Source organism: Erpetoichthys calabaricus, chromosome 8 (assembly GCF_900747795.2).
Source record: "Erpetoichthys calabaricus chromosome 8, fErpCal1.3, whole genome shotgun sequence".
In the NCBI taxonomy this organism is placed as follows: Eukaryota; Metazoa; Chordata; class Cladistia; order Polypteriformes; family Polypteridae; genus Erpetoichthys; species Erpetoichthys calabaricus.
In genome coordinates this window covers 16,610,400-16,637,394 of record NC_041401.2, presented here as the reverse complement: position 1 = coordinate 16,637,394, position 26,995 = coordinate 16,610,400, and the positions used below count along the sequence as shown (strand labels likewise).

The following is a 26,995-nucleotide window of genomic DNA, read 5'->3' as shown; positions in this document are numbered from 1 at the left end:
GACTCGGCTCCTTCTTCACCACTGCAGATTGGTATAGCGACCCCATAACTGCACTCGCCACCCCAATCAGTCTGTCAATCTCGCCATCCCTTTACCTCTCACTCATGAACAAGACCACAAAATACTTCATCTTCTCCACTTGAGGCAGTAACTCACCTCTCACTTGGGGAGACCTGTGAATGAGGGGTTTAGAAGTTCAGGCCCATACATCCCTTTGTCCCAGCCACACTTCCCAGCTCATATTGTCGGATCCCAAGGCATTCCCAGGCCATCTGGGGGATGTAATCCTCCCAGCACGTCCAGGGTCTTCCCCAGGGTCTCCCTCCTAGCTGGTCGTGCCCATCCAAACCTCCACGGGAAGACATCCAGTAGGCATCAGTATCAGAGGCCCAAACCATCTCAGCGGGCTCCTCTCGCTGTGGAGGGTCTGACGTCTGAACTTCTCACCGTATCTCTAAGAGAGAGCCCAGCCACCCTTGCTGGTCACTTGTACCTGCAATCTCATTCTTTCTTCCATTACTCGAAGCTCCTGACCGTAGGTGAAGTCAGGGACGTAGATTGACTGGTAAATCGAAGAGCTTCGCCTATTGACTTGGCTCTTCTTCACCACTACAGATCGGTATAGTGACCACATAACTGCACTCGCTGCCCCAATCAGTCTGTCGATCTCACCATCCCTTTACCTCTCACTCTTGAACAAGACCCCGAAATACTTCATCTTCTCCACTTGAGGCAGTAACTTTAGACCAGTGAATGAGGGCTTTAGAAATGCAGGTCCAGGATTGGCTGGCAATTCTATGAGCTAATATAAAATGAGATTCCAGCCAAAAGGGGTCATCATTTGATCATCTATTTTCCTACTGAGGACCATGGCCTCAGAGTTGGAAGTGCTGATCCTCATCCCTGCCACTTCACACTCAGCTGCAAAACGATTCCAATGCATGCTGGAGTTTGTAGCCTGATGAAGCTAACAGGACCGCATGATGATGAAGCAGTTCTAATTGAAATGGACCCCCTCCCCTCCCAAGATGCACCTTGATATCTTGTCCATGAAAACCACAAACAGGAGAGGCCTGGCAGAGTCCACCACCCACAAAGAATGGAGCTGATGTTTCTCCGAGTACAGGGCAGTCTTAACGCATGGGCATGCTGGGAAGTTGCCCGGGGGTCCCATGCTAATCTATGTATGTTGTGACTTGCTGAGAGGTTGTGTAGGTAGAGGTCCCAGTGCGTTGCTGCTTTGCCCAGGGGGCCTATAATACTGTTAAGGCGGCCCTGACCTTACAGGGATCGAATAGAGCTTAATAAGACACCCGGAACCCCATACTCTCCCAGTACCCCCAACAGAATCGCTTGAGGAACACGGTCATGCATCTCGCTATACAATAATCGTAATTCAAATTCAAATCATACATGTGTCAGAGGGGGTCAATGTTTTGTACACTGGGTGGTTTCGTTTCTCTCTTAGGCAAAGGGATGTGCAAATATTACATTTAAAACACAGTAGATGAAGAGGCAGTAGGCACCCATTGTTGGGACAGTTGAGGTAAGAAGTTAAAAGGCAAATTTCCTGGATAATCCTGTTACTGATTATTGTGATGGCTTTCTACAGGATTTAGGTATTTGCTGTCTTGTAAAAGAATCACCACTTTGAAGATTTAACTGTTTAAACATACAAACAATATAAAATTGTGATAACAGAACTGCTCCTTCCTTGGAAAATGTTTCTATTTACCTGACTTGGAAATGAACATGTCTGAGAATATTGGTTTCTAATCAGCATATGTGTACTCATGGATTGTTGGTAACAATATTTTGTTAACTTGTGTTTACACCATTTGTTAACCCCAGGAAATTTGGATGTGCCATTGTTTAACCCATCATCCTGTCGATCTAGGCAGGGACTGAAGGACACTTAAACTTCTGGGCAGGAGAAGGCAGGGGGTGAGGGACAGACCACTGAGAACGCTGCCAAGACACTTGCACAGAGCACAGGGGCTCACTGGCAGACAAGGGTACGTGGCTGGTATGACGTGAGGCACAAGGACGGCAACACTCACCTCCAGGGAGGAAGAGACAGCTCCACTGGGTTGTGTTCCCAGTGAGAGAGGGAAACTCGCTCATTATCCTGATGGAAGAAGCCGTCAGAAGATGGGGACACTGCGGTCATAAAGGGATGGACATGGTCAGCAACAATACTCAGGTAGGCTGTGACATTTAAACGATGCTCAGTTGGTACTAAGGGGCCCAAAATGTGCAAGAAAATATCCCCCACGCCATTACACCACCAGCACCTGCCTGAACCCTTGATACAAGGCAGGATAGCTCCATGCTTTCATGTTGTTGATACCAAATTTTGTCCCCACCATGCAAATGTCACAGCAGAAATCGAGACTCATCAGACCAGGTGACATTTTTCCAATCTTCTGTTATCCAATATTGGTGAGCCCGTGTGAATTGTGGTCTCAGTTGCCCATTCTTAGTTGGCAAGAGTGTCATCCGGTGTGGTCCCCTGCTGCTGTAGCCCACCTGCTTCAAGGTTTGACGTGTTGTGTCTTCAAAGATGCTCTTCCTCAATTGTAACGAGTGGTTATTTGAGTTCATGTTGCTTTTCTATCAGCTCAGACCAGTCTGGCCAACCTCTGGCATCAACAAGGCATTTTTGCCCAGAGAACTGCCGCTCACTGGATAGTTTCCCTTTTTTGGACCACTAGAGATAATTTTGCATGAAAATCCCAGTAGATTAGCAGTTTGTGAAATACTCAGAGCAGCTCGTCTGACACCAACAACCATGTCTCGTTCAGAGTTACTTCAATACCCTTTCCTCTCCATTCTGATGCTTGGTTTGAACTTCAGCAGGTGGTCTTGTCAATGTCTACAGGCCAAAATGCATTGTGTTGCTGTCATGTGATTAGCTGATTAGATTTTTGTGTTAACGAGCAGTTGAACAGGTGTGCCTAATAAAGTGGCCAGTGAGTGTAAGTATAGCAAATAGCTGGATGAAAATGAAACTAACACTTTATTAACAGGTTTCTGTTACCAGACTGCATGCAGCACATTGTTTTCTGCTTGGTTGTGAGACTGAGCCCTGCGATGGGCCGGTGTACCGGTAGGTGGGCTTCTTGCCTAACACCCAGTACTGCTGGGATAGATAGATAGATAGATAGATAGATAGATAGATAGATAGATAGATAGATAGATAGATAGATAGATAGATAGATAGATAGATAGATAGATAGATAGATAGATAGATAGAAAGATAGATAGCTAGATAGATAGATAGATAGATAGATAGATAGATAGATAGATAGATAGATAGATAGATAGATAGATAGATAGATAGATAGATAGATAGATAGATAGATAGATAGATAGATAGATAGATAGATAGATAGATAGATAGATAGATAGATAGATAGATAGATAGATAGATAGATAGATACTTTATTAATCCCAAGGGGAAATTCACAATAACAACAACAACACCGGTATTTTCACTTCATCAAAATAAGTATTGCGTCAAGTTCCTTGTTAATTTAAAAAGTAATCGAACTACTTAACACACATTACTTTAAACGTGAGATTGTGTTGCTGAGTTTAGCACTATATGCTCGGCTCCTCCACATAAATTTTTCGATTTCTGAAATATTGAGATGGATTATTTTAACCAGGAGAAGGAATAATAAGATTGTTCGTACTTTTGTCCACTTTGTGGACACTAAAAGTGTATGTGAAGCTAAGCGGACTTGTGCAGACTACGATATCCTTAACTGTAACCTGGTTAAAGGTTTACATGGCCATGTTACTCAGAGAAATCTATGTGTGTTAACTCGGGTTCTTCATATTCGGTTATTCTCTAACCAGAATAAGAGTTTACATGGCATTTGAGGAACAGAATTTCTGTGAATAATCAGGTTATTAAGGCACATTTAAACGTGCTCAGGGTTTATGCTGGTCCTTCTGCTAACCTTGCTGCCCACGAGCCCTTATTTCTAGTGATGTTATGTACTGACCCTGCGGTAATCTCACACATTTCTGGTTTAAATTCTCTGGCCACATCCCACACAAACAGAATCTCCTCTGTCACCTCACCCTCAGATCGTGGATGCCGTATCCTTTGCGAAGTGTGATCTGGAAGACCTCCAGCATGCTGAGGAACGCTGCCAGACGACAGAGACTTTGCTTCCCACTGCCGCCAACCCCAATCAGAAGTGCATTGCCATGTGGGGTTTCCAGAATGCGGCTGATGCGGCATCTGCAAGAATCAGATGTACTCTGGGTTACGTATCTGCTAGATGTTCACTTATCACTCACTCTCACACACACACACACAGAGTCAGGTGTACATACAGCATACACAAGGACACACAAGGTGGATATAGTGTACAATTGTAAATGCACATACACAAAGACGCCTGCACCCAAGTAGAGTAACACCTTGTGTAGCCCATAGGGGGCACTAACAAGCCCCAAACTCCATCTATACACAGACAATCCCAGGTTCAAATGAAGGTTTGTTTGTGACAGTACCTTGAACAGGTTTCCTCTTGCCTTGAGGAACACCACACAATACAGTATAATTACATTTCTTTTGTCCTCCTCTCCTTCCACACCACCGTGATGTCCACTGTCTCTCAACTTCGACTCTCAGATGCAGGTAAGGACGCCTTTTTTTATGCTGGACAAGGAAGCATATCAGGTGCCACTGCATTGCAAGATGGAAGCACTTTCAGGTCAGGCAGAAGCTGCCTCAAAGTAGAGACTATGTTCCCCTGCAGCTTTGCCTAGCGGTACCCAATGACCCCATCAGGGCCGTCTATCACAACTACAACTCCCAGTGATAGGAGTTCCACCAGGAGGTTGCTGCCATCCTGTGTAAAGGTAGAATATGTGGCCAAGGGAAGCAGTCCCCCTTTGATCCTCCATTATTATGGCCTCCGAACAGGGAATGGAATCAGCAACCAACACTATGCATAATTAGCCATGTGGTGCTGATTGAGAGCATAGGGATCTAGCTACATTATAAATCACAAATTCTCAGTTATGGTCAGCTAACGTACCCCTTAAATGAAAATACTGTCAATTTTTTATGTTTTTAATGCATGAGGGTGCAAATCCAGCAGGACCCGGTCATGATGTCACACATCCATAAAGCAGATCGGGTAGCAACCTTACAGTATGCATGTGTGGAAAGTGATCTCATGCTGACCTTGCAAAGCATCATGGCGCACTGGGGGAAAAAAAAGTTTGTCTAAGCTGGCAGCATAATGAACTTCCGTGAAAATATTCGGCAAACAAGGTCACCGATGAACACGGCATATTCACTGCAGAAAACGCTTTGGCGAATTTCACTGATCAACACTGCTCACAACTTTAGTCCAGCTTACCCTGACTAGAGCTGCTGGCTAGCTGTGCATAATGCTTCTTAGTTTGTTAGTCAATTAGATAAAAATATAAGTAATGAAATATTTATTAACTGTTACCAAACCTCCTCTCTTCTGTTTCTCTTCTTTGGAATTCTGTTGTGGCATTTGGTGCCACTGCTCTCCTTCCCAAGGAAAAGTCATACAAGGTACTGAGAGCTTTGGAATCATCAGATGGAAAGCTGCTGTCATCAGATTGGACAGCCAGCAGGGACTCTGCTATAGAATGTCCAGGAGGGAACAGTCAGCCAGTTGATCGAGGTCTCCAGGTCCGTCACCGTCACTGTGTCTGACTTCATCCCTCACAATTAACCATGAATCCCCCCAGATGCTTCTTTTCCCAACTGATGTCGCTGAATGGAGTTTTTTCTTTTCCTCTCCTCCATTGTCAACTGGCCAGTAATTCATGAATGGACAGATATTGTTGGCTGCCAGGGATGTTAATCCGTTTCTATTTTGTTTTCTGTCCATTTTAACAAATCTGTGTCTGTATACACACTGAGAACTTGTGGTCAATCCTTAAGAGGTGAGTGGGCAAACAAAAACCCACTAATTCTGACAAACTCCAAGAATTGTTTAGGCAAGAGTGGGCTGCATCCATCAGTCAGGATTTGGCCCAGAAGTTGATTACCAGCCTGCCAGGGTGAATTGCAGAGGCATTGGAAAAGAAAGAAGGGCCAACACTGCAAAGATTGTCTCTGTGCATAAACTTCATGTAATTGTCAATAAAAGCCTTTGAAACTTAGGAAATGCTTGTCATTCTACTTCAGTCCACCATAGAAACATCTGACAAAAAGATCTAAAAACACTGAAGCAGCAAACTTTGTGAACACCAACACTTGGGTCATTCTCTAAACATTTGGCCACGACTGTACACAGTGGACTTTACACTTATGCCTCTGGAGTGCCATCTGTAGGCCACATGCTGCGTGTTTAGGCAGACACTGCATGTTGTATTTCATCTGTCTGTCCCCTACAGGCATTGTTCTCCTCCTTTAACTTCCATTTACAACAAAGCAAAGATAAAGTTTTGAGAACAAGACAAAAGAAACCTGATTTGAAAGCCAAAGCTGCCACAACATGACACCCAATCACAAAGCTTTTGTTAAAATTAGAAGGATAAAAAGCAAGCCATGAAAGGCAAGGCCACCCGGTAACCTGACAGATGGCCATTCTGACTAATGAGGGCTGCTTAAATATTCATGATCTGTTCCTAAGGTAGACAGAACACCAAGTGACTAACCTTGACATGAAAGGTACTTATAAAATATGAAAGGCTAACGTACATGTGCTGCATGGCCTCTTCAAACAGGACAAGATTCATCACAGCATGCACCTCGTTGTAATGCTCCAGGGCGTCACACAAAATTTTATGCAGCTTCTCCCAGTCAGACACAGGGAAGTAGCGTGGCTCTCCAACTCCATGGGCAAAGTGACAGTAGATGAGAGGCTGATGGATGAAGATGTGCTCATCGATGCCCTGAAACAGAACGCATCACGCAAAACAAGTTCAGCTCTGCAGCAACACAAGTTTAAATGTCGGGAAATAAAAAAGATGAAGGTCCCTATTAATCTAAAAAAGTGTCTCAAACACAAATAGCAAAAGGGTTATGGTGTGAGGAGTCTCGCCAGAATGAGGTGACGCTAAAAGTAGTTTAATTGTGGAAAGGGTGGCCACTAGAGGGCGTACCAGACCCCCAGAGACAATCTTACCACAACAGTCCCAGTACAATTAAATCGCTTTTCATTTAAACAATGCCTTCTGTACAACACTTTCTCTTCATTTTCATTCTTTTCTTTTCTTTCTTCTCCACACCTGAGCTCCTCCTGAGTTGAGTGGAGGGCTCTTCCGATGCCTAATCTATTACCCCTGGGAAAACACTTCCGAGGCAAGTGGGAAACACAACACTCCTTGTAACATCAGTATCCAAGAGTGCCCCCCAGCAGCCCCCACAGTACCTGACAGGGCAGGCCCAGTGGACCTCCACTCCCAAGTTACCATTTGTGGACATCCATACTGGGGCATTCTAGATAAGATGCTGCCACCCAGTGTACGGGGTGGTGGTGGTGGTGGGGGGGGGAGTTGGGGGTCATTCTGTCCATAGCTGGCAGTCGACCGCTGTGCGGACCTTCCAGGTTCTCAGGCCCATCACAGAGGCTGCTCACTAGTTGTAAGGACACCACTCCTGATGTAGCTGCTGTAACATCCTTCAACCTCCCCATCATGGTGTGGAATGCTGATATTGCTCCCTCCCTGGCCTTCCCATTATCAAGGCATCCTGGCCAAGTTAGGGAACAGTGTCCAGCTGAGGTGCTGCTTCGCCCATCACAAAGGGTTTTGGGGAGACCCTTTCTGAAAGAATGAGATACTTTTATTCTTTGTTATGTAGACCCACACATACAGTATGTCCTCCATCACACTCTTGTTCCCTTAGGGCCGGTTCACAAATGAGCATTGTAAATTTACAGTGTTTTATTTGACGTTTGACAATTTTGAAGGCTTTATTTTGGGTGATTTTCAGATGCTGGGCAATTCTAGAACCATAACATCCCCTTCTCCTAGCATGTCATTAAAAATTCTGAATTTGAGAATTGTGTCAAAAACCTGGAGGCTCATACCAATAGATAAAGCAGGAAACATGTTTAAATGTACTTATTTAGAGAGGATAGATAGATAGATAGATAGATAGATAGATAGATAGATAGATAGATAGATAGATAGATAGATAGATAGATAGATAGATAGATAGATAGATAGATGTGAAAGGCACTATATAATGGATAGATAGATATTTTAGTATAGTTGGCTAGATAGATAGATAGATAGATAGATAGATAGATAGATAGATAGATAGATAGATAGATAGATAGATAGATAGATAGATAGATAGATAGATGTGAAAGGCACTATATAATGGATAGATAGATATTTTAGTATAGTTGGCTAGATAGATAGATAGATAGATAGATAGATAGATAGATAGATAGATAGATAGATAGATAGATAGATAGATAGATAGATATTGCAGTATAGTTGGCATGATAGATAGATAGATAGATAGATAGATAGATAGATAGATAGATAGATAGATAGATAGATAGATAGATAGATAGATAGATAGATATTGCAGTATAGTTGGCATGATAGATAGATAGACAGATAGACAGATAGATAGATAGATAGATAGATAGATAGATAGATAGATAGATAGATAGATAGATAGATAGATAGATAGATAGATAGATAGTATAGTTGGCAGGATAGATAGATAGATAGATAGATAGATAGATAGATAGATAGATAGATAGATAGATAGATAGTATAGTTGGCAGGATAGATAGATAGATAGATAGATAGATAGATAGATAGATAGATAGATAGATAGATAGATAGATAGATAGATAGATAGATAGATAGATAGATAGATGTGAAAGGCACTATATAATGGATAGATAGATATTTTAGTATAGTTGGCTAGATAGATAGATAGATAGATAGATAGATAGATAGATAGATAGATAGATAGATAGATAGATAGATAGATAGATAGATGTGAAAGGCACTATATAATGGATAGATAGATATTTTAGTATAGTTGGCTAGATAGATAGATAGATAGATAGATAGATAGATAGATAGATAGATAGATAGATAGATAGATAGATAGATATTGCAGTATAGTTGGCATGATAGATAGATAGATAGATAGATAGATAGATAGATAGATAGATAGATAGATAGATAGATAGATAGATAGATAGATAGATATGAAAGGCACTATATGATAGATAGATAGATAGATAGATAGATAGATAGATAGATAGATAGATAGATAGATAGATAGATAGATAGATAGATAGATAGATAGATAGATAGATATTTTAGTATAGTCGGCTAGATAGATAGATAGATATTTTAGTATAGTCGGCTAGATAGATAGATAGATAGATAGATAGATAGATAGATAGATAGATAGATAGATAGATAGATAGATAGATAGATAGATAGATATTTTAGTATAGTCGGCTAGATAGATAGATAGATATTTTAGTATAGTCGGCTAGATAGATAGATAGATAGATAGATAGATAGATAGATAGATAGATAGATAGATAGATAGATAGATAGATAGATAGATAGAACCTTTCACATATCTATCTATCTATCTATGTGGTAGATATATTAATAGACACATATGAGAAACACCATATAAATATATAATAATACCTCAAAATATCGCTTTCCAGTGTCTATAAGTATCTTTGTGAAGAGTTCCACGTCCTTCTCCTCCATGAGCTTGTCAGAGTAGACCCTGGATGACTCATGCAGCCATAAATAGACCAAATCAATGGGGTATCTCACACATTCTGGAGAAGCAAAGAGAATCCCCTGCAAGTTGAAGATCAAAGCGTTTCTGCTTACTTTCTTGTTCACATCTCTTAAGATTCAGTATAAACTGCTGAGGGTTAAAGAGAGTGAACTGGCAGTGACAGAAATACCTGAAAAATATTTGACAAATCTCTGAGGTTGAAAATGTAATGGAATCTGATGGCCGTGGGCAGGAAGTTTTGAGTCATTTTATGGTGGAGGCAGACTGCAGCCTGGATCAGAGTGTTGACGGTCTTTGTGACGCCATAGCTGAAGCTGCCCCTCTGAAAGTGTGCATTTAGGATGCCGGTGTAGATTGTCGTCAGAGCATTCACATTAGGGAAGTGAACAGCAAATACAGAGAAGTGTCTCTGAAAAACATCATGTGAAAAACGTTAGTTTGAGACCACTTTGTGGAATTGTGGCCTCAAAGTAAAACATTAATAAATATAGTTTTCCTAATCAGGTGGAAAAACATTAGCGAGGAAGGTCCCTGGAAAAAGATGTCAGGCATGGAGGTTCCAAGTAAGGCACCAGAGGTCAAGGAGAACGTGTCTAGGTGACCGAGATGCATGAAATTTATTAGTGAAGCAGACCTTTAAGCATACATGACAGGAACATGTTAAAGTGACAACACAAGCAAAACAGGACTCTCAGTTAACACATCAGATTGGTAGAAGTCCAGGATGAGAGGAGATATTCCAGGAAATAAGTCTTAAAAGTTAAACATTATGGATGATGTCTCTGAGGAAATACCTTTCAACAAACAGTTCAGGTCAGGTCAGGTTGGGGAGCATGCACCAGTTAAGTGCGTTGCCGCACCCACCACATGACAAAACAGCTCAGGTCCTGGTTGGCAACCCCCCCAGCCAGATACACGGTCAGGTCCCACCCTCCGGATATGACCCTCTATCTGCCGCACCCTGGTGTTTCGTGGGTGTTCCCTTGGCCTTGTTCATCTGCTCAGGTCCTCAAAAATGAGGGTCCTGTGAGCCAGATCACCCTCGGGGGAATCATGCCACATGGCCATAGTGCCATAACTGACGCTCCCTCACAGTGCAGGTCATGTGCCAAATTCGGGACTCCATAAGCAACACAAAGTCAAACCAGTGGTACCCAAGGATTCTCTGAAGAGACACAGTACTGAAGAAGTCCAGTCTTCATTTCTGGTCACTGGATAGCGTCCATGTGTCACAAACAGGAAGCACCAGGACTCTAAAGACTTGGAGTTTCGTCCTTTAGCAGAGATATCTGGAGTGCCACACACCCCTTTCCAGCGACCTCATGACCCCCCATGGTCTCCCATTCCATCTACTGACTTCACAGGAAGAGTCACCAGAGACGTGAATGTCACTGCCGAGGTAAGTAAACCTCTCAACGAGGTCGACACTCTCTCCGCAGACAGACACACTGCTGATGGCCATGCCCAAGAGGTCATTAAAGGCCTGATCTTTGGTTTTTATCAGGACACTCGCAAGCCCAGACACTCAGACTCCTCACTCAGTCTCTCGAGAGCCCCGATCAGAGCCTCCATTGACTCCGTGAAGATCACAGCATCGTCAAGATCGGTGAATCTCTCTTCACCAACAGATGCCCCACAGTTGCTGGACCCCACGACTCTACCCAACACCCAGACTTTCATCAAAAAGATGTGAGAAAATGAAACCAAATTGATAGGAAAGATTCCTGGAAGGTGAGGATCCAACATCAGATGTCACTTCTGATAATCTGGACAAGGAAAGACTGAAGAGAAAACGTATGTCTTGAAAGACAACAAAGTGTTAAGGATGAGTAAGGAGACCTGATAGTAGCTGCTATTTGGGCAACAACTAACCAATAGACAAAAGAATGGCAAACTCTAAAAACAACCAGCAGTGGGCAGAACATGTCAGTAAGAACATATAACCTGCTGCCCGCTTCACTTGGCAAAGGGACAAGAAGTTACCAGCAGCTTGACTGGTGAGCTCTTGCCCTGGCCGTGGCTTTGTCTCTGTTTACCTGCAGCCTTGGGTTAACCGAGAAGCTGCCTGCAGCAGGATTCATGCAGGCGACATACTGGCACTTGTGGATTTCTTTCAGAGTGAGCTTCTGTCGGTCATACCTAGAGAATGGAAGAATACAGATGAATCTTACAGAGCTGACGAGTTTATGGGCTTGATACCTGTCAGGGAAATTAGTATTTCACCATTAAAAAAATAAAAGCTCCACCTTGTGGATGATGTCGGTTACAACAAGCTTGAATTAGCCTCGCCATGGAATCAGTTCAGGGCTTGTATTGATCAGACATCTAAGAGTTATTCCTAGGAATGGCACTAAAGGTCTGACTAGGATAAGAATTTGTCCCACCCCAAGTAGGACATGAGAAGAAGTTAGGAAACATCCTACACCCAGTGGCATTTGGGGGTGGGGGGGTTTGGTGGCAACGGCCCCAGGCAGCCATATCTGGGGAGGGCATCCAATCCAAAGTGTGTTGCTCTCTAGGACAGCCCTGTTTTGAAATTAACTTTAATTTAATATGAACAAATTTAAATTATTATAGCTCATTCTCAGTGATGCACTATGGCTTCTAAGCGCTAGAAGTGCTCACACCGGGCCTGACCAGGCCCCACACAGCGAAAAGAGTCCTTCCCTTGAAAACATTATGAAATTTTCACATGGGACAGGAAATTGGACCCATGAGTCAAACAACCTTGAAAAATGGCTTCAGCACGAGAGAGATGCTCCGCTCCTTCTCCGCTCCCTCCATCCCAAATGCGCAGTGAACGTTATAAGGGTCATTTGTCCAACCTTGGTGCAGTGAAGTGTTTCTCTGAGACTGAGTTTACCTCAATTATTTCATCCCTCTTGTTCTTTTTCTAGCTAGTCCAGTAAGGTTAGTCGGAGAAATATGTAGTCTGTGTCACCAGAGTCAGTCTGGGTTATGTTATAATTCCTGCATGTATAGGAATTCGGTCAGGGTTCTTGACCATTCAGATCTTCCATGTCACAAGAGCGTCTGACCAACCCGGCTTCAATCAGCATTGAAAAAGAATTCCTTTTTGTACAATTGTTTTCGGAGAAACAAAATGAAATGAATATTTAATTTGAATAAAGCGTTTATTTCTTATATACTATGCCTTTCTTTATCATATTCATATGCCTTCTTTACCATTCACTTTGACAGCACCTCACCTTAGGGGGCATACAATCAAGGAGTTTGCCCCGGGCATCTTCTAGCCTCTGCTCGCCACTGCCTACACAAACTCCGGACATTTGAGAATGAATAAATGATGCAACGATTTTACGACACTCATATGACATTTAGTAGTTTACTTTTAGTAACAGTAAGGCTTCACCACTAAGATAATAATAATAATAACAATAATTATAATAATAATATTCAAAGTAGGGCGGCACGGTGGCGCAGTGGGTAGTGCTGCTGCCTCACAGTTGGGAGACCTGGGAACCCGGGTTCACTTCCCGGGTCCTCCCTGTGTGGAGTCTGCATGTTCTCCCCGTGTCTGCGTGGGTTTCCTCCGGGCACTCTGGTTTCCTCCCACGGTCCAAAGACATGCAGGTTAGGTGGATTGGCGATTCTAAATTGGCCCTAGCGTGTGCTTGGTGTGTGGGTGTGTTTGTGTGTGTCCTGCGGTGGGTTGGCACCCTGCCCAGGATTGGTTCCTGCCTTGTGCCCTGTGTTGGCTGGGACTGGCTCCAGCAGACCCCCGTGACCCTGTGTTCGGATTCAGCGGGTTGGAAAATGGATGGATGGATGGATTCAAAGTAGAAGAAGAAGAAGGAAATAATAATAGTAAGGTAGGAAATTGTGCTACTCTGCCTGTAATTGCTGCCAATTTCCAACAACATCTCTCTATTATAAAAAAAAATCTTGGAAGGAGACGAGATGTGATTTTCTCGAAGAGACACTTATATGTCCCGTTAGACGAGTCCACGCCCGGGGCCAGAAATAAAGGACAAACAGTAGATGACAAAGTAGGACATTGTAAAGAATTCAAAAATGATGGTGCGGTACACATGCAGAGCAGGTTAGAGATAACGGAAGTACGAAAATTCAAAAGTCTCAAAAAAGGATAGGAGAGATCATATTAGCGCAAACAAATAGAAATTATTACTCAGTGAAATAACGGAACAGCGAAAAGAGATTGAATATATTGTTCGGATTTAAACTTTAAGTCGGAGACTTGTAGATCGTTTAATTCGCGTTGCCAGTGAGAATTAAAAGATTCCAAAAACGTTGCCATGGTATGAAGTCCCGTGAGATGGAGACTTTTAACATGAGATCCTTTCAAGTCACGCCCTACTTACAACCATTTTCAAACAAGACCACAGTCATCTAACCTCAGTCGTGTGAATGCTTTTGGCAGACACACTTCCTGCACTTTCAGCTCTTATAAATTTTATTAGGACAATAATTTTATATGTTCTAGATGACACGTCAATGATAAAGCAAAGAAGAAAGAGCATGGTGTGAGATATGGCTGGGCTATTTATCCCGGCCAATACCCCCAGGCCGCCAGATGGAGCCCTCCTTGCAGCATGGAGGTATCCCGAATGCCAGCAGGGAATTATGGACAGTGGACTTTTAATGCACAGCCCTGCTGGATACCACGGGGGCCGCCAGGAGTCGCTGCAGGGAGGCCCAGGGATTGTTATTTGCACCATAACCCAGAAGTGTGTCTTAATCACAGCGACACAAGGAATGATGTGCTTCCAGGGTGAAGAAAAAGGATTTTTAGCTGACCCGGAAGTGTCCCATGTCACGTGGACCCAGAAGGCGAAACACTTCCGGGTCAAGGACTATAAAAGGACAATGGGAAATCCCAGACGCTGAGCTGAGTTGGGAGGCAGGGTGGCTAAGCGTCTGGGAGTGGAGGATTGTTTATTATTGTAGTGATTATTGTTTATTGGAGTGGTGTGTAGTAGTGGTGCTTTGTGCACTTATTTATAATAATAAATATTCATCTTTGGACTTTTACCTGGTGTCTGACGTCTGGTCTGAGGGTTCAGGGGGTCGACAGTGCCTCTATTTGTCACAATGGACAAACATTCAAAAAAGTCATTTTATTTATTAGAGAGAAAGAAACGATATTCACTCACAGGCAGTTATACGTTGTGTTGTCGCGATGTAAGTCCAAACACGGAATCAAAATTCAATTCGATCTTGAAGAAAAGTTAATTCCAAATATTGTTTTTACTAAAGTTTTAAAGTAAAAGTGAAAATAATGTTTTGTAATAATTCCCATGAAAATATCAATCTCTTAAAATTGGATATCCGGTTAAACAAACCCGGGGGTGGGCGAGTGAAGCGAGCAGGGGGCTGAGCCGCCTCGTAGTCTTCTTATATAATACTCTACTGTGGCTGTTCGTTTTGTCTGTCCAGGATTTTAAATCACCTGTAGCTCGCAAAACGTTTGACCTATTGACCTGAAATTTGGTACACATATACTACATGACCTCTACTGTCCGCTTTTGGGGTGATAATTTTTATTACTCTCTTTATTTTTATTTTATTTTATTGTAGAATCAGCTCTCGGCAGCAGGTAGCAAGTTGGTTGTGCAGTGCATTCGTACGGGCGTCATTCTCATCCCTACCACCTTCACCGTTGCTTCCCCTACATTTTCATATCTTAAGTCATTCTTGAGGCAGATTGAAAGACTTAACTGTCAGCTTAAGTGAAAAATTAAGGAAAACGTACTAAGGAATTGCAACACAAACACTGACTTAATCAGTTTTAACGTGAAAAGATGCTGTTGAAAGAAGAGAAGCAGCGGGCCACTAGGGTGGAGACAAGAAGAGCTGCTTAGGAAGCAGCAAGAGCATCAACCTCTGAGCAAACGAATGTTAAACGTATGGAGAAAGAGGATGAAGACTAGGAATGCTCAAGTCAAGTATAACGTGCAGTGCGCCATTACTGGTCATGGATAACACTGCAATGAACACCAAGATAGAAAGACCAAGACACACACACAGAATGAGAGATAAAGCCTGACAATGGGCACCTTTACTTAACAAAGGATGATCCACAGTTGTACATTCAGCATGATCAGCTTCCTGCTGTAATGCCTCACAAAATAACAGCCATGGCTATTTCTGCACTGTTACTGAAGTTGCGCTCACTGTCCCAGTGTTCTGTTCCACTGTGCTGTGCTATGTCTTTCTCCATGGATCCCCCCACTTATCTTCTGCGAGGTTCTGTTTATCCAATACCCCAGGAGTCTGCATCTGCCATCTTGAACCATCCCGGCCTTGTAAAGTGTAATGTGAACGTTTCAGGGAACTCAGTGTACCTTGTGTGACATTTCGCTGTCAATCACCCATCCAGCCCCGCCTATCTTCAGGTAATATATTGGCTACTACTGTACAGTTTGCACCCATGACCACCTCTGGGTATTGATACTGTGATATTACTTGTGGTTCACTTATGAGTGCCATTCCACATTCAGGGCAATGATCATTATGTGCGTGCCGATTTGCATGAATGCTTTTAAAGCATTACCTCACGTGGAGTGCTGAGGAAATGTATAAATCTGGGGTGAAACTTGAGGAGTGCTTGGTTGCTACATACTCAAATTATTGCTATTTTCCATCCATCCATCCATCCATTTTCCAACCCGCTGAATCCGAACACAGGGTCACGGGGGTCTGCTGGAGCCAATCCCAGCCAACACAGGGCACAAGGCAGGAACCAATCCTGGGCAGGGTGCCAACCCACCGCAGGACACACACAAACACACCCACACACCAAGCACACACTAGGGCCAAGATCCACCTAGCCACATTTCTAAAAAAACGTTAACGTTACCAACGGTTTCAGTGAGTGTCTTCTCCATGTAGATTGATCAATCAGATAATTTACAAGGCTAGGGGGCTCTGCCCCCTGCTCGCTTCGCTCGCCCACCCCCGGGTTTGGTTTACCGGATATACAATTTAAAGAGATTGTTTTCATGGGAATTGTTACATATACATTATTTTCACTTTTACTTTAAAACTTTTGTAAAAACAATACTTGTCCTTTATTTCCGGCCCCGGGCGTGGTTACATCTCTTTCTCGCCGGATGTATAACGCTGCTCACGTTGTGAAGGTCTGAACGCACGCTAAGGAGTTGCAGTCGGATCATGTTGTCTTGCTGCTGCTGCTGGCGAATTGCCTGTTATGTTTGTCGTGCTGCGCGTCAATCATTTTAAAGCCTGTACAGCAGCTGTCCTTTTGCCACTTCGTGTCTTTGCCGCTCGCATTGTGAAGGGGAGGCTGAACGCACGAGAAAGGAGTTGCAGTCGGATCATCTGTTGGCTTCCAACTGCTGCTGCTGGCAAGCTGCGTGTTCTGCTTGTCGCTTGTCGTTTTTTTAAGAGCTGGGAGCACATGATGTCTGTCTGCCAAAAGCATTCCAACAACTGCTTGGTTAGATGTCCGTGAACTTCTTTTAAATGTTGTCTCACTGCCTTGTCTCGCGTGATGTTAAAGTGTCTCTCGTGGGACGTCAAATTGCAATCTCTTAGCACCAAGTCTCATGTTTAAAGTCCCCGCGAGACGCTGCGTGGCCAGTCTCTTTCATCTCGCAGGTCTTTTAAGTGTCTTCCAAGAAGATCACGTCCTTCCACCAAGATTTTTTTTTATAATAGAGAGATTTGTTACTAATATTATTTCATCTCAGTCAAATAGATATCTTTTTACAAGATTATTGTTGCCCGGCATTTCCAAACTGTTCTGCTGATCTCTGCTTGAACGACATCTTCTGGAAGCTCCTAGTGAGTTAGGACGGCTTACAGACTCTCCCAAGTCTTGCTGAGTAATTTAGTTTCCTAAATTACGATAATTGATATAATGCTTTTACCCTACTCCTAAAGCTATAATAATAATAATAATAATAATAATAATAATAATAATTCTTTACGTTTATATAGAATTACTTTTCTCACTACTCAGAGCCCTTTACATGGAGAATGGGGAGCCACTTCAACCACCACTAATGTGCAGCATCCACCTGGATGATGCAACGGCAGTTTTGTACTCTCAGCACGCAATAAGTGTAAGGTGGTGAAGGGATGAGAGATAGTTAGCCAGTTAGAGACGGGGGATAATTAGGGGGTGGAATGACCAGGCCGTGGTGGGCAGTTTAGCCAGGGCATGTTTACAAAGGATGCCCAGGGACCTTTTATGAACAGAGAGAGTCAGAAGCTAGATTTTAGGTCTCATCTGAAAGACAATGCCATTATTACTGCCCAGTGTCCCTGACAATGCTTTGGGGTATTGGGATCCACATTCAGACCTCAGGGACCTCCCCAACAAAAGTACCACCAGCAACCCAAGATTTTTCTGGTTGGCCTTCCATCCAAGTACTGGCTGGGTCTGAACATGCTTAGCTTCAGGTGAATTTCCTGTTCTGAAATGACTGTTGGTACGGCTACTGGCTAGGACCAAATTTGTGTCACCACTTTTCATACTCTGACAAATATGGGCACAGATTAGCACGACAAGACCAGAGAATATCACAAAGTAACAATCTTAAGGTAGTTCGGTTCAATTGCATGACAGAATCAAGAGCTACATTAGTGTGCACCAATCAGCATACAGATAAATAGTATAATCTTTCATAGCTTAATATTCTATTAAGGTCTCAAAATAGTGTGTGTGTGTGTATATATATATATATATATATATATATATATATATATATATATATATATATATATATATATATATATATATATACTGTGACGGACGGCTGGTTCCCATGCCCAGCAGGGACGCATCTGCTACATCTGTTCCTGGGGAGCAACCATGGGCAGCTCAATACCTCCCCCGGGACGCTTGGTGGCAGCCTCCCTGGCGGACGGTGTTCCCCCAACCTTTCACGTGGCTCCATGGGAGATGGAGTCCTCCACAGCCTGGTTGGGAGCTTGGATGGCCGCTAGGGAGAGCTGCATGGAGTCAGCAGCCCGGCTGGACGAATCTTCAGCCCCAACCGGATGTACAATTAGGACCAGGTGGTCAAGCACCTGGAACGCTTCCGGGTGGGCTATAAAAAGGGCCAGCTACCACCACTCAGGAGCCAGAGTCGGGAGGAGGAGGACTAAGCTTGAGGAGGAGTGGTGGTAAAGGAGAAAACTGTGTTGTGATTCTTTGTGTGGAGTTTGGGACTGTGTATTGCCTGTGGGTCATGGAGAAGACGTGTGCCCATGGGTGAAGAAAAATAAAGTCTTGTTGTATTTGGTACGTGCCTCTGTGTCCATCTGTGTCGGGTCAGGCGCCTATATAGCGCCTCTGTTACTATATATATATATATATATATATATATATATATATATATATATATATATATATAACATTTACAGTCTATCTAAATGGAAATTTCTTATTTATGATTTCTTTTTGAAAACAAAGTAATTAGTATTAATTATTATTATCTCATTGTTCCCTTCATAACTGTTCAGGGCACAATAGTTACAGAATATCTCAGTTAAATGACTAAGAAACATGACCGGGCCTCTTTATCCCAACAGCAATATGAAAGTATAGTGCCTGAATGAGACTGAGACAGCCAAGTCAGACGTTTTCTCTCTTTTTAGTCATTCTGGTGTGTGCTCAGAACATAATGTGTCTGTCTGTCCATCTACCTATCTATCTCAGTTCTCCAAAGGTGAGGGCTGGCGCACACATGTTGCTGCTGCTCCTCCCTGTTAACAACACTTTTCATTAAAATTTGCATTAACCTTGCACTATTTGCACTTCGTTCATTTTCTTTTATTGTATGTATAGTTCATGGATTAAATCAACTTGAATAACATAAGCGACTTGAGCATGGGAAAGGCTCTATATACGTAAAATTTATTATTATTATATCTATCTATCTATCTATCTATCTATCTATCTATCTATCTATCTATCTATCTATCTATCTATCTATCTATCTACCTATCTATCTATCTATTTATCTCTTATATAGTGCCTTTTGATTCCATCTATCAATCTAACTAACATCTGCCAAGTTGGTACTCCACATTGGGGTGGTGATCAATGACCAGCTATCCTTCCTGGACCATGTTGTTAGTATCTCTTGGCATCTCCATTTCACTCTATATGACACCTGCAAGATCAGACCTTGTCTGACGGAGTACGCAGCACAGCTCCTGCTCCAGGCTTTGGTTTTCTCACGTCTGAAATACTGCAACTCTCTGCTGGTAGGAATACCGGTGTGTGTCATCAAGCCGCTGCAGATGATTCAAAATGCAGCTGTATGTCTGGTGTTAATCTATCCAAGGTGGGCACATGTCACTGCTTTCTTCTGATCACTATATCAGTGCCATGAACCAGCATGCATTAAGTTCAAATCCTTGATGCATTCATACAAAGTAGTCAGTGGGTCAGCACCTGTGTATAAGGAGACATTTATGAGGTCCTATGGTCCTTCTCAACCACTCAGGTCCGCTGATGAATTGCGTCTGGTGATGCCACCTCTGCATGGTATCAAATCTCAGTCCAGACTCTTTTCATGTGTAGCTCCTAGTTGGTGGAATGAGTTGCCCACCTCCATTTGAAATGCTGAATCCCTCATTGTGTTTAAGAAGCATTTGAAGACCCACTTGTTTGGTGAATTTCTGTCAAACTGATGTTATGTTTGATAATCTAGGAACTGTACAGTACCTCGATAGTATCTTGTTCAGAGCTCTTCACTTGTGGTGGTCAATCTTGTGCCCTTGTCCTTATGTAGGAGCGGAGTGATATACTTTATTAGCCATTTACGGATACAATGACTTGTGAAGCAAAGTGACAGCTTTCAGTGGCTGAGTAGATTACAAGATGCAAAGTTTAAGTCAAACACCCCAGAGATCTTATTATCTTTAGATGCAGAAAAATCATTTGATATGGTTGAATGGGACTACCTATTCATCACATTGCACAAATATGGGTTCAGCCCAAACCTATGTGCATGGATCAAACTATGTTATACTAGTCCAGAAGCCTCAACATTATTTCAGACTACTTCAAACTAGAATGTGGTATTTGAAAAGGATGCCCTTTATCACGTTTGCTCTTTGCAATCACCATTGAACCACTGGCTGTCTACTTTCGAAATGTATCAGAGATAAATGGGATTTTCAGAGAAGGACTTGAACAGAAAATATCATTATATGCAGCTGATATGGTACTGTATATATCTGACCCACAAAATTCTGTGCCAGCAGTCCAAAAGCCATAAGTAGATTTTCAAAACATATCTGGACTCAAAATCAGTTTGAATAAAAGTGGGCTCTTTCCAGTGAATTCTCTAGCTCACAATGTCGGACTGGATACTTTTCCATTTATTTTAGCAGATCAGTTCAAATATCTAGGAGTAAATACCACAAGCAAACATGATGCTCTTTTTCAACAAAATTTTACGGTATGCAAGGGATAAAATTAAACAAGACCGTGAATGGATGGTCTACCCTCCATCTTACATTAGCAGGGAGAATCAGCATTGTTAACAAGCTTCTCCTCCTATTTCAAAGCATCCCCATATACATTTCAGTCAGTCAATCATTATCCATCCCGCTATATCCTAACTATGGGGTCACGGGGGTCTGCTGGAGCCAATCCCAGCCAGCACAGGGTGCAAGGCAGGAACAAATCCTGGGCTGGGCACCAGCCCACCGCAGAGCGCACACAAACACACCAATTTAGGATCACCAATCCACCTAACCTGCATGTCTGTGGACTGTGGGAGGAAACTGGAGCACCAGGAGGAAACCCATGCAGACATGGGGAGAACATGCAAACTCCACGTAGGGAGGACCCGAGAAGTGAAACCCAGGTCTCCTTAATGCAAGGCAGCAGCGCTACCACTGCACCACCATGCTGCCCTCCATATACATTTAACAATCTTTTCTTGCTTAACTGGAAGAATCCCACCTCACTTCTGTTAAGCCATTGGGTGACTGATGTTGTATTCTACTTGAAATTGGAAAAAAAAGAAATTGTCACTTAGAGGATCTGTCCAAAACATTTTAAAAACATAAACTTAGAATAGAATAAACTTCCACTTTGGGGTTAGGGTTAGGGTTCCATTCTTGTTTCTTTTTATGGAGTAGCTCTGGATGCTCCTCTCTTTCTCTTGGGTGGGGCTTGAACTTTGCTTTGTTTGTTTGCTTTGTTAAGTTTGACTTAATTGTATGGAATGTTATGTGCTCCTAATTAAAATTAAAATCAATGAAATGAATAAATAAAAATACAATATGCAAGGTTTTGTGGCAGCTCAGGCCCCCTCTTCATTGATTACACACCTTACCTGAAGAAGGGGCCTGAGCTGCCTCCAAAATCTGTATATTGTAATCTACTCAGTTAGCCAAAGAAAGGGGTCATTTAGCTTCATTCCTCATTGTACCCTTGTCCTGTAACACTCCCCCAGACTGACGTTTAGTTATTATGTTGACCTCATTTGTAAGTCACTTTGGATATACACATCCACTAATCAAATAATTGTAAAAGTCAATGCGTTGAACAAAGTTTTACATGTTGGTCAGACATGCAAATAATTTCACTGTACTCTGCACACATAACAATCCCACTGCTGCCACCAGTAATTGCCGAATGCATTTTCTCCTGACACAGCAGTGCCGCCCTAAGCACTGAATGACATTCATCCCCCTTCAGTTTATCTTTACTTCGGACCCCCAATTGCAGCTCACCAGTGGCTGTAGTCCAGATGCTGCCTGATAAGTGTGTGAGGCTGCACCGTGCCATAAGCGTCCACCTCTGGCATGTTCAGGTCGTCGATGAAGTAGATCAGCTTCTTGGTCCCCGGAGGGGCGTAATTTCGGCCTGCTTTCTTTTCCAGGGGCTTTTCAAGAACACCTTAGTTGAAAAAGAAATGTAAACAAGTGATATGATTTCAGATATTTGTAGAGAGTATTTATAACCAAAAAGGTTGTCCACTCTGTTCCCCTCTGGATCTACACAGGTGCCTTTGCCAATTCACACCTCACTGGACTGATGGGACGTATTTGCTCAGTCGGTCTTGTAAATTCATCAGAAATGGCCGACAGCAGAGAGAGAGATGACATCATAACAAGAGCCTGCACTATTGTATAAGAGCGAAAGGCAGAGACCGCCAAAAGTCCTCATAGTCTCCAACTCCCACCCACCATAACATACCCCAGAATGACAAACAGGATTTGGGGAAATTTTTTCAAATTTCTTAAACATAAAAAACTGAAATATCACATGGAGACGAGTATCCGCATCCTTTGCTCAGCACTTCGTTGAAGCCCCATTGGCAGCCATTCCAGCCTGGAGTCTCCTTGGCTCTGACAGAGAAGTCTCACGCTCCTGGATTTTGGGGGATTGTCCATCATTCATCTTGGCAGATCCTCTCAAGACCTGTCAGGGTGGACAGCTATTTTCAGGACGTTCCACAGAGATGTTTGATGGAGTTCAAGTCCGGGCTATGGCTGGGTCACTCAAGGACATTCCCAGAGTTGTCCCTAAGTCACTCCTGTGTTGTCATTGCTTTGTCCTGTTGGGAGGTGAACCTTCGGCCCGGTCTGAGCTCCAGAGTGCTCTGTAGTTTTCAATAAGACTATCTCTGTACTTTGCTCTATTTGGTTTTCTCACGACCCTGACTAGCCTCCCAATCCCTGCTGGTGACAAACAACCCGACAGCAGGATCTGCCACCATCATGCTTCATGTTGGAATGGTATTGCGCAGGTGAGGAGCGGTGCCAGGTTTCCTCCTTAGAGTTGAGGCCAAACAGTTCAATCTCGGTTTCATTAGACCTGAGAATCTTGTGTCTCACAGTCTGAGTGTCCTTTAGATGACTTATTGTAAACTCCAAGTGGGCTTCCATGTGTCATCTGGCCACTCAGCCATAAAAGCCCAGATTAGCGGAGAGTTGCAATGGTGGTGGTCCTTCTGGAAGTTTCTCCCATCTCACCCCACAGGTACTCTTTGGCTCAGCCAGAGTGACCATTACATTCTTGGTCACCTCTCTTATCAAGGCCCTTCTCGTATGATTGCTTAGTTTGGCCCGGGTAGCCATATCTTGGAAGAGTTACGGTTCTTACAAACTTCTTCCATTTCAGAATTTTGGAGACCTCGGCAGTGACATTCATATCTCTGGTGACTCTTCCTATGAAGTCAGTAGATGGATTGGGAGAGCATGGGTGGTCATGAGGTTGCTGCAAAGGGGTGTGTGGCACTCCTGATATCTATGCAAAAGGACAAAGGTGCAAGTCTTTAGAGTCCTGGTCCTTCCTGTTTGTGAGACATGGACGCTATCCAGTGACCCGAGACGAAGACTGGACTCCTTCAGTGCTGTGTCTCTTCATAGAATCCTTGTGTACCGCTGGTTTGACTTTGTGTTCCTCACGGAGTCCCGAATGAGGCACATGACCTGCATTGTGAGGGCACGTCAGTTACAGCACTACTGCCACGTGGCACCATTACCCGAGGGTGATCATCATTGTTGGGGACCCGAGTGACTGGATCAGGCCACCTGGCTGCGGCAGATAGAGGGTCATTTCCAGCGGGTGGGACTGCATGGCGTGTCTGCCCGGAGGGGTTGCCAACCGAGATCTCAAGGAGTTTTGTCACGTGGTGGGTGCAGCAACACGCTATTCCAGTGCACGCCCCCCAACCTGACCTGACCTGACTGTTCCCTTGAGAATCTTCAGGGACTGCAGACATTTTTTTGTAGCCTTCCCCAGACCTGTGCCTTGACATTTGCAAGTCCTTTGACCTCAACTAGACCAGCTGTGCGCCTTTCCTACTCATGTCAGTCCGTTGAAATGACCACAGGTGGACACCAAACACCTCAATGATGATCACTAGCACGGGATGCCCTGAACCAGATTCCACGTGTCATAGCAAAGGGTCTGAATACTTGTGTCAATGTGATTTTTCACTTTGTTATCCTTCATGCATTTGCAAAAATTACTGTAGTCCTGTTTTTACTTTTGTCATTCTGTGGTTCTGAGTGTTGCTTGATCAGAGGAAAAAATGAAAGCTAATGATTTTAGCACAAGGCTGCAACCTAACAAAATGTGTAAAATGGGAACACTTCCTGAAGGCACTGTGTTGTCTTCGTCTTCTTTCGGCTGCTCCCATTCAGGGGTCGCCACAGCAGATCATCCATGTCCACCTCTCCCTGTCTTTTACATCGTTCTCTGCCGCACCGACTGCTGTCATGTCCTCCCTCACCACATCCATAAACCTCCTCTTTGGCCTTCCTCTTTTCCTCCTGCCTAGCATTTCCATCTTCCACCTTCTTTTTCAGATGTACCCCTCATCTCTCCTCTGCACATGTCCAGATCGTCTCAGTCTCGCCTCTCTCACTGTCATACCTGTGTTGTCCCTCTCATTGCTAATCCTAAATCGTGGCATCTTCAACTCCGCCACTTCCAGCTCTGCCTCTTGTCTTCTCATATCTATCTATCTATCTATCTATCTATCTATCTATCTATCTATCTATCTATCTATCTATCTATCTATCTATCTATCTATCTATCTATCTATCTATCTATCTATCTATCTATCTATCTATCTATCTATCATAGCTGGTCTCACTACTGTCCTAAAGACCTTCCTTTTCACTCGTGTAGATACTCTTCTATCACAAATCACTCCTGCCACTCTTCTCCACCCAGTCCACTCTGCCCGCACTCTCTTCTTCACCTCTCTGTCACACTCTTCGATGCTATGGACTGTTGAACCCAAGTATTTAAATTTGTCTGCCCTCACCACCTCAGCTCCTTGCAGTCCACCACCTTCCCTCTCATTCACGCACATGTACGCCATCTTGCTCCTACTGTCTCTCATTCCTTTTCTCTCCAGTGCATTCCTCCACCTCTCCAGGTTCATCTCAACCACCACAGATCACAATGTCACCCACAAGTATCACAGTCCATGGAGACTCCTGTCTGACCTCATCTGTCAAGCTGCCCATCACCATTATGGACTGGAACAGTGGTTCTCAAACTGTGGGGCGGGCACCCCTAGGGGGGGCGCAAAGATGTGACAAAAAGAAAACAAGAATCGAAAATATGAAAAATACATCTATTGAAACCAAAACAAATTAACTTTTAAACTACATTCTAATACTAGAAAAATAAATACAGAGTTAGATAAATGTCGATAAAAGTTAAGTAGGTATAATAAAATATGCATCTATGATATATCATTAATTAAAACAGAACAAATTGGTATTAGTGGGCTCCTTTCAAAAAAACGTTAGGGGGGGCGCGATTAAAACTGTTATGAAAACTCGGGTCGCAGATACTTAAAGGTTGAGAAACGCTGGACTGGAAAGGGCTCAGAGCTGATCCTTGATGTTGTCCCACCCTCACCTTGAACCAGGCTGTCATTTGCAATGCACCCCTCTGAAGGCACTGCACGTATTCACATACACAGTGATACAGATACTGTATACCCACATGCGTACACATATCTACATGTATACATATAACCAACGTGCCCTTAAAGGAGTACTAAATCTGCAGCCATATCAGTAATGATACATGTCACCTGCTTGATCCAATACAGGGTTTCAAGGGGCTGGAGTGGATGGCATCAGGTGGGAGTAGGGGCATTAGATGCTTTAGCCCCTGATCTATTACACCCAGCCCCCAGATCGGTTTTATTTTTTAGGAATGTACAAGAATGATCTCGGAAAATCCCTGATCCTTTTGTGAATCCTATTCGATTCAGCCCCTAATCAATGTGCGAAAGGCCAAAGGAGAGCCACACTTCAGAATTCTATAAAAAAATACATGGGGCACAGGGTAGGAGCAATCACCTAGACAGGGTGCCAGTCCTTCACAGGGTGAACACACTCACCCATACACATAAACTAGCATGTCCAATCCACCTATTCTGCATGTCTTTGGACTGTTGGGGGGGGAAACCCATGAAGATACGGAGTCCATTAGAGGGTCAGCTGAGGTTGGGAGACAAAGCCGGAGAGGCGAGATTGCGTTTCATCTGTTGGAACCACAAATTCAATGTTACGTTACAAAATACTTTCCAACAGATGGTGCACTGCAAAGATTAATGCAAAGGTCTACATCGATCACTTAAATTTCAACCCATCTTAGATGGAAGAGAAAATACAAACTCCACGCAGGGAGGACCCCGGGTGTCCACCAAGTGTCTGTGTATCTCTCTGTTTGTCCATCCAGTTGCTTTGTCTTTGTCATTTCAACAGATGGCACAGCACAAACATTTT

At 43.3% G+C, this 26,995-nt stretch overlaps 1 protein-coding gene across 1 annotated transcript in view; it reads right to left on the bottom strand.

Moving 5' to 3' along the window:
• Positions 1-26,995, bottom strand: part of dnah9l (dynein, axonemal, heavy polypeptide 9 like) — a 514,436-nt gene that overhangs the window by 240,537 nt on the left and 246,904 nt on the right. Inside the window, exons 35-40 of the mRNA XM_051930607.1 lie at positions 22,463-22,628; positions 11,791-11,893; positions 9,924-10,163; positions 9,652-9,813; positions 6,710-6,903; positions 4,093-4,255 (exon numbers count right to left, since the gene is read on the bottom strand). Coding sequence (XP_051786567.1) covers positions 4,093-4,255; positions 6,710-6,903; positions 9,652-9,813; positions 9,924-10,163; positions 11,791-11,893; positions 22,463-22,628 — 1,028 coding nt within the window. The remainder of the gene's footprint in view (positions 1-4,092; positions 4,256-6,709; positions 6,904-9,651; positions 9,814-9,923; positions 10,164-11,790; positions 11,894-22,462; positions 22,629-26,995) is intronic.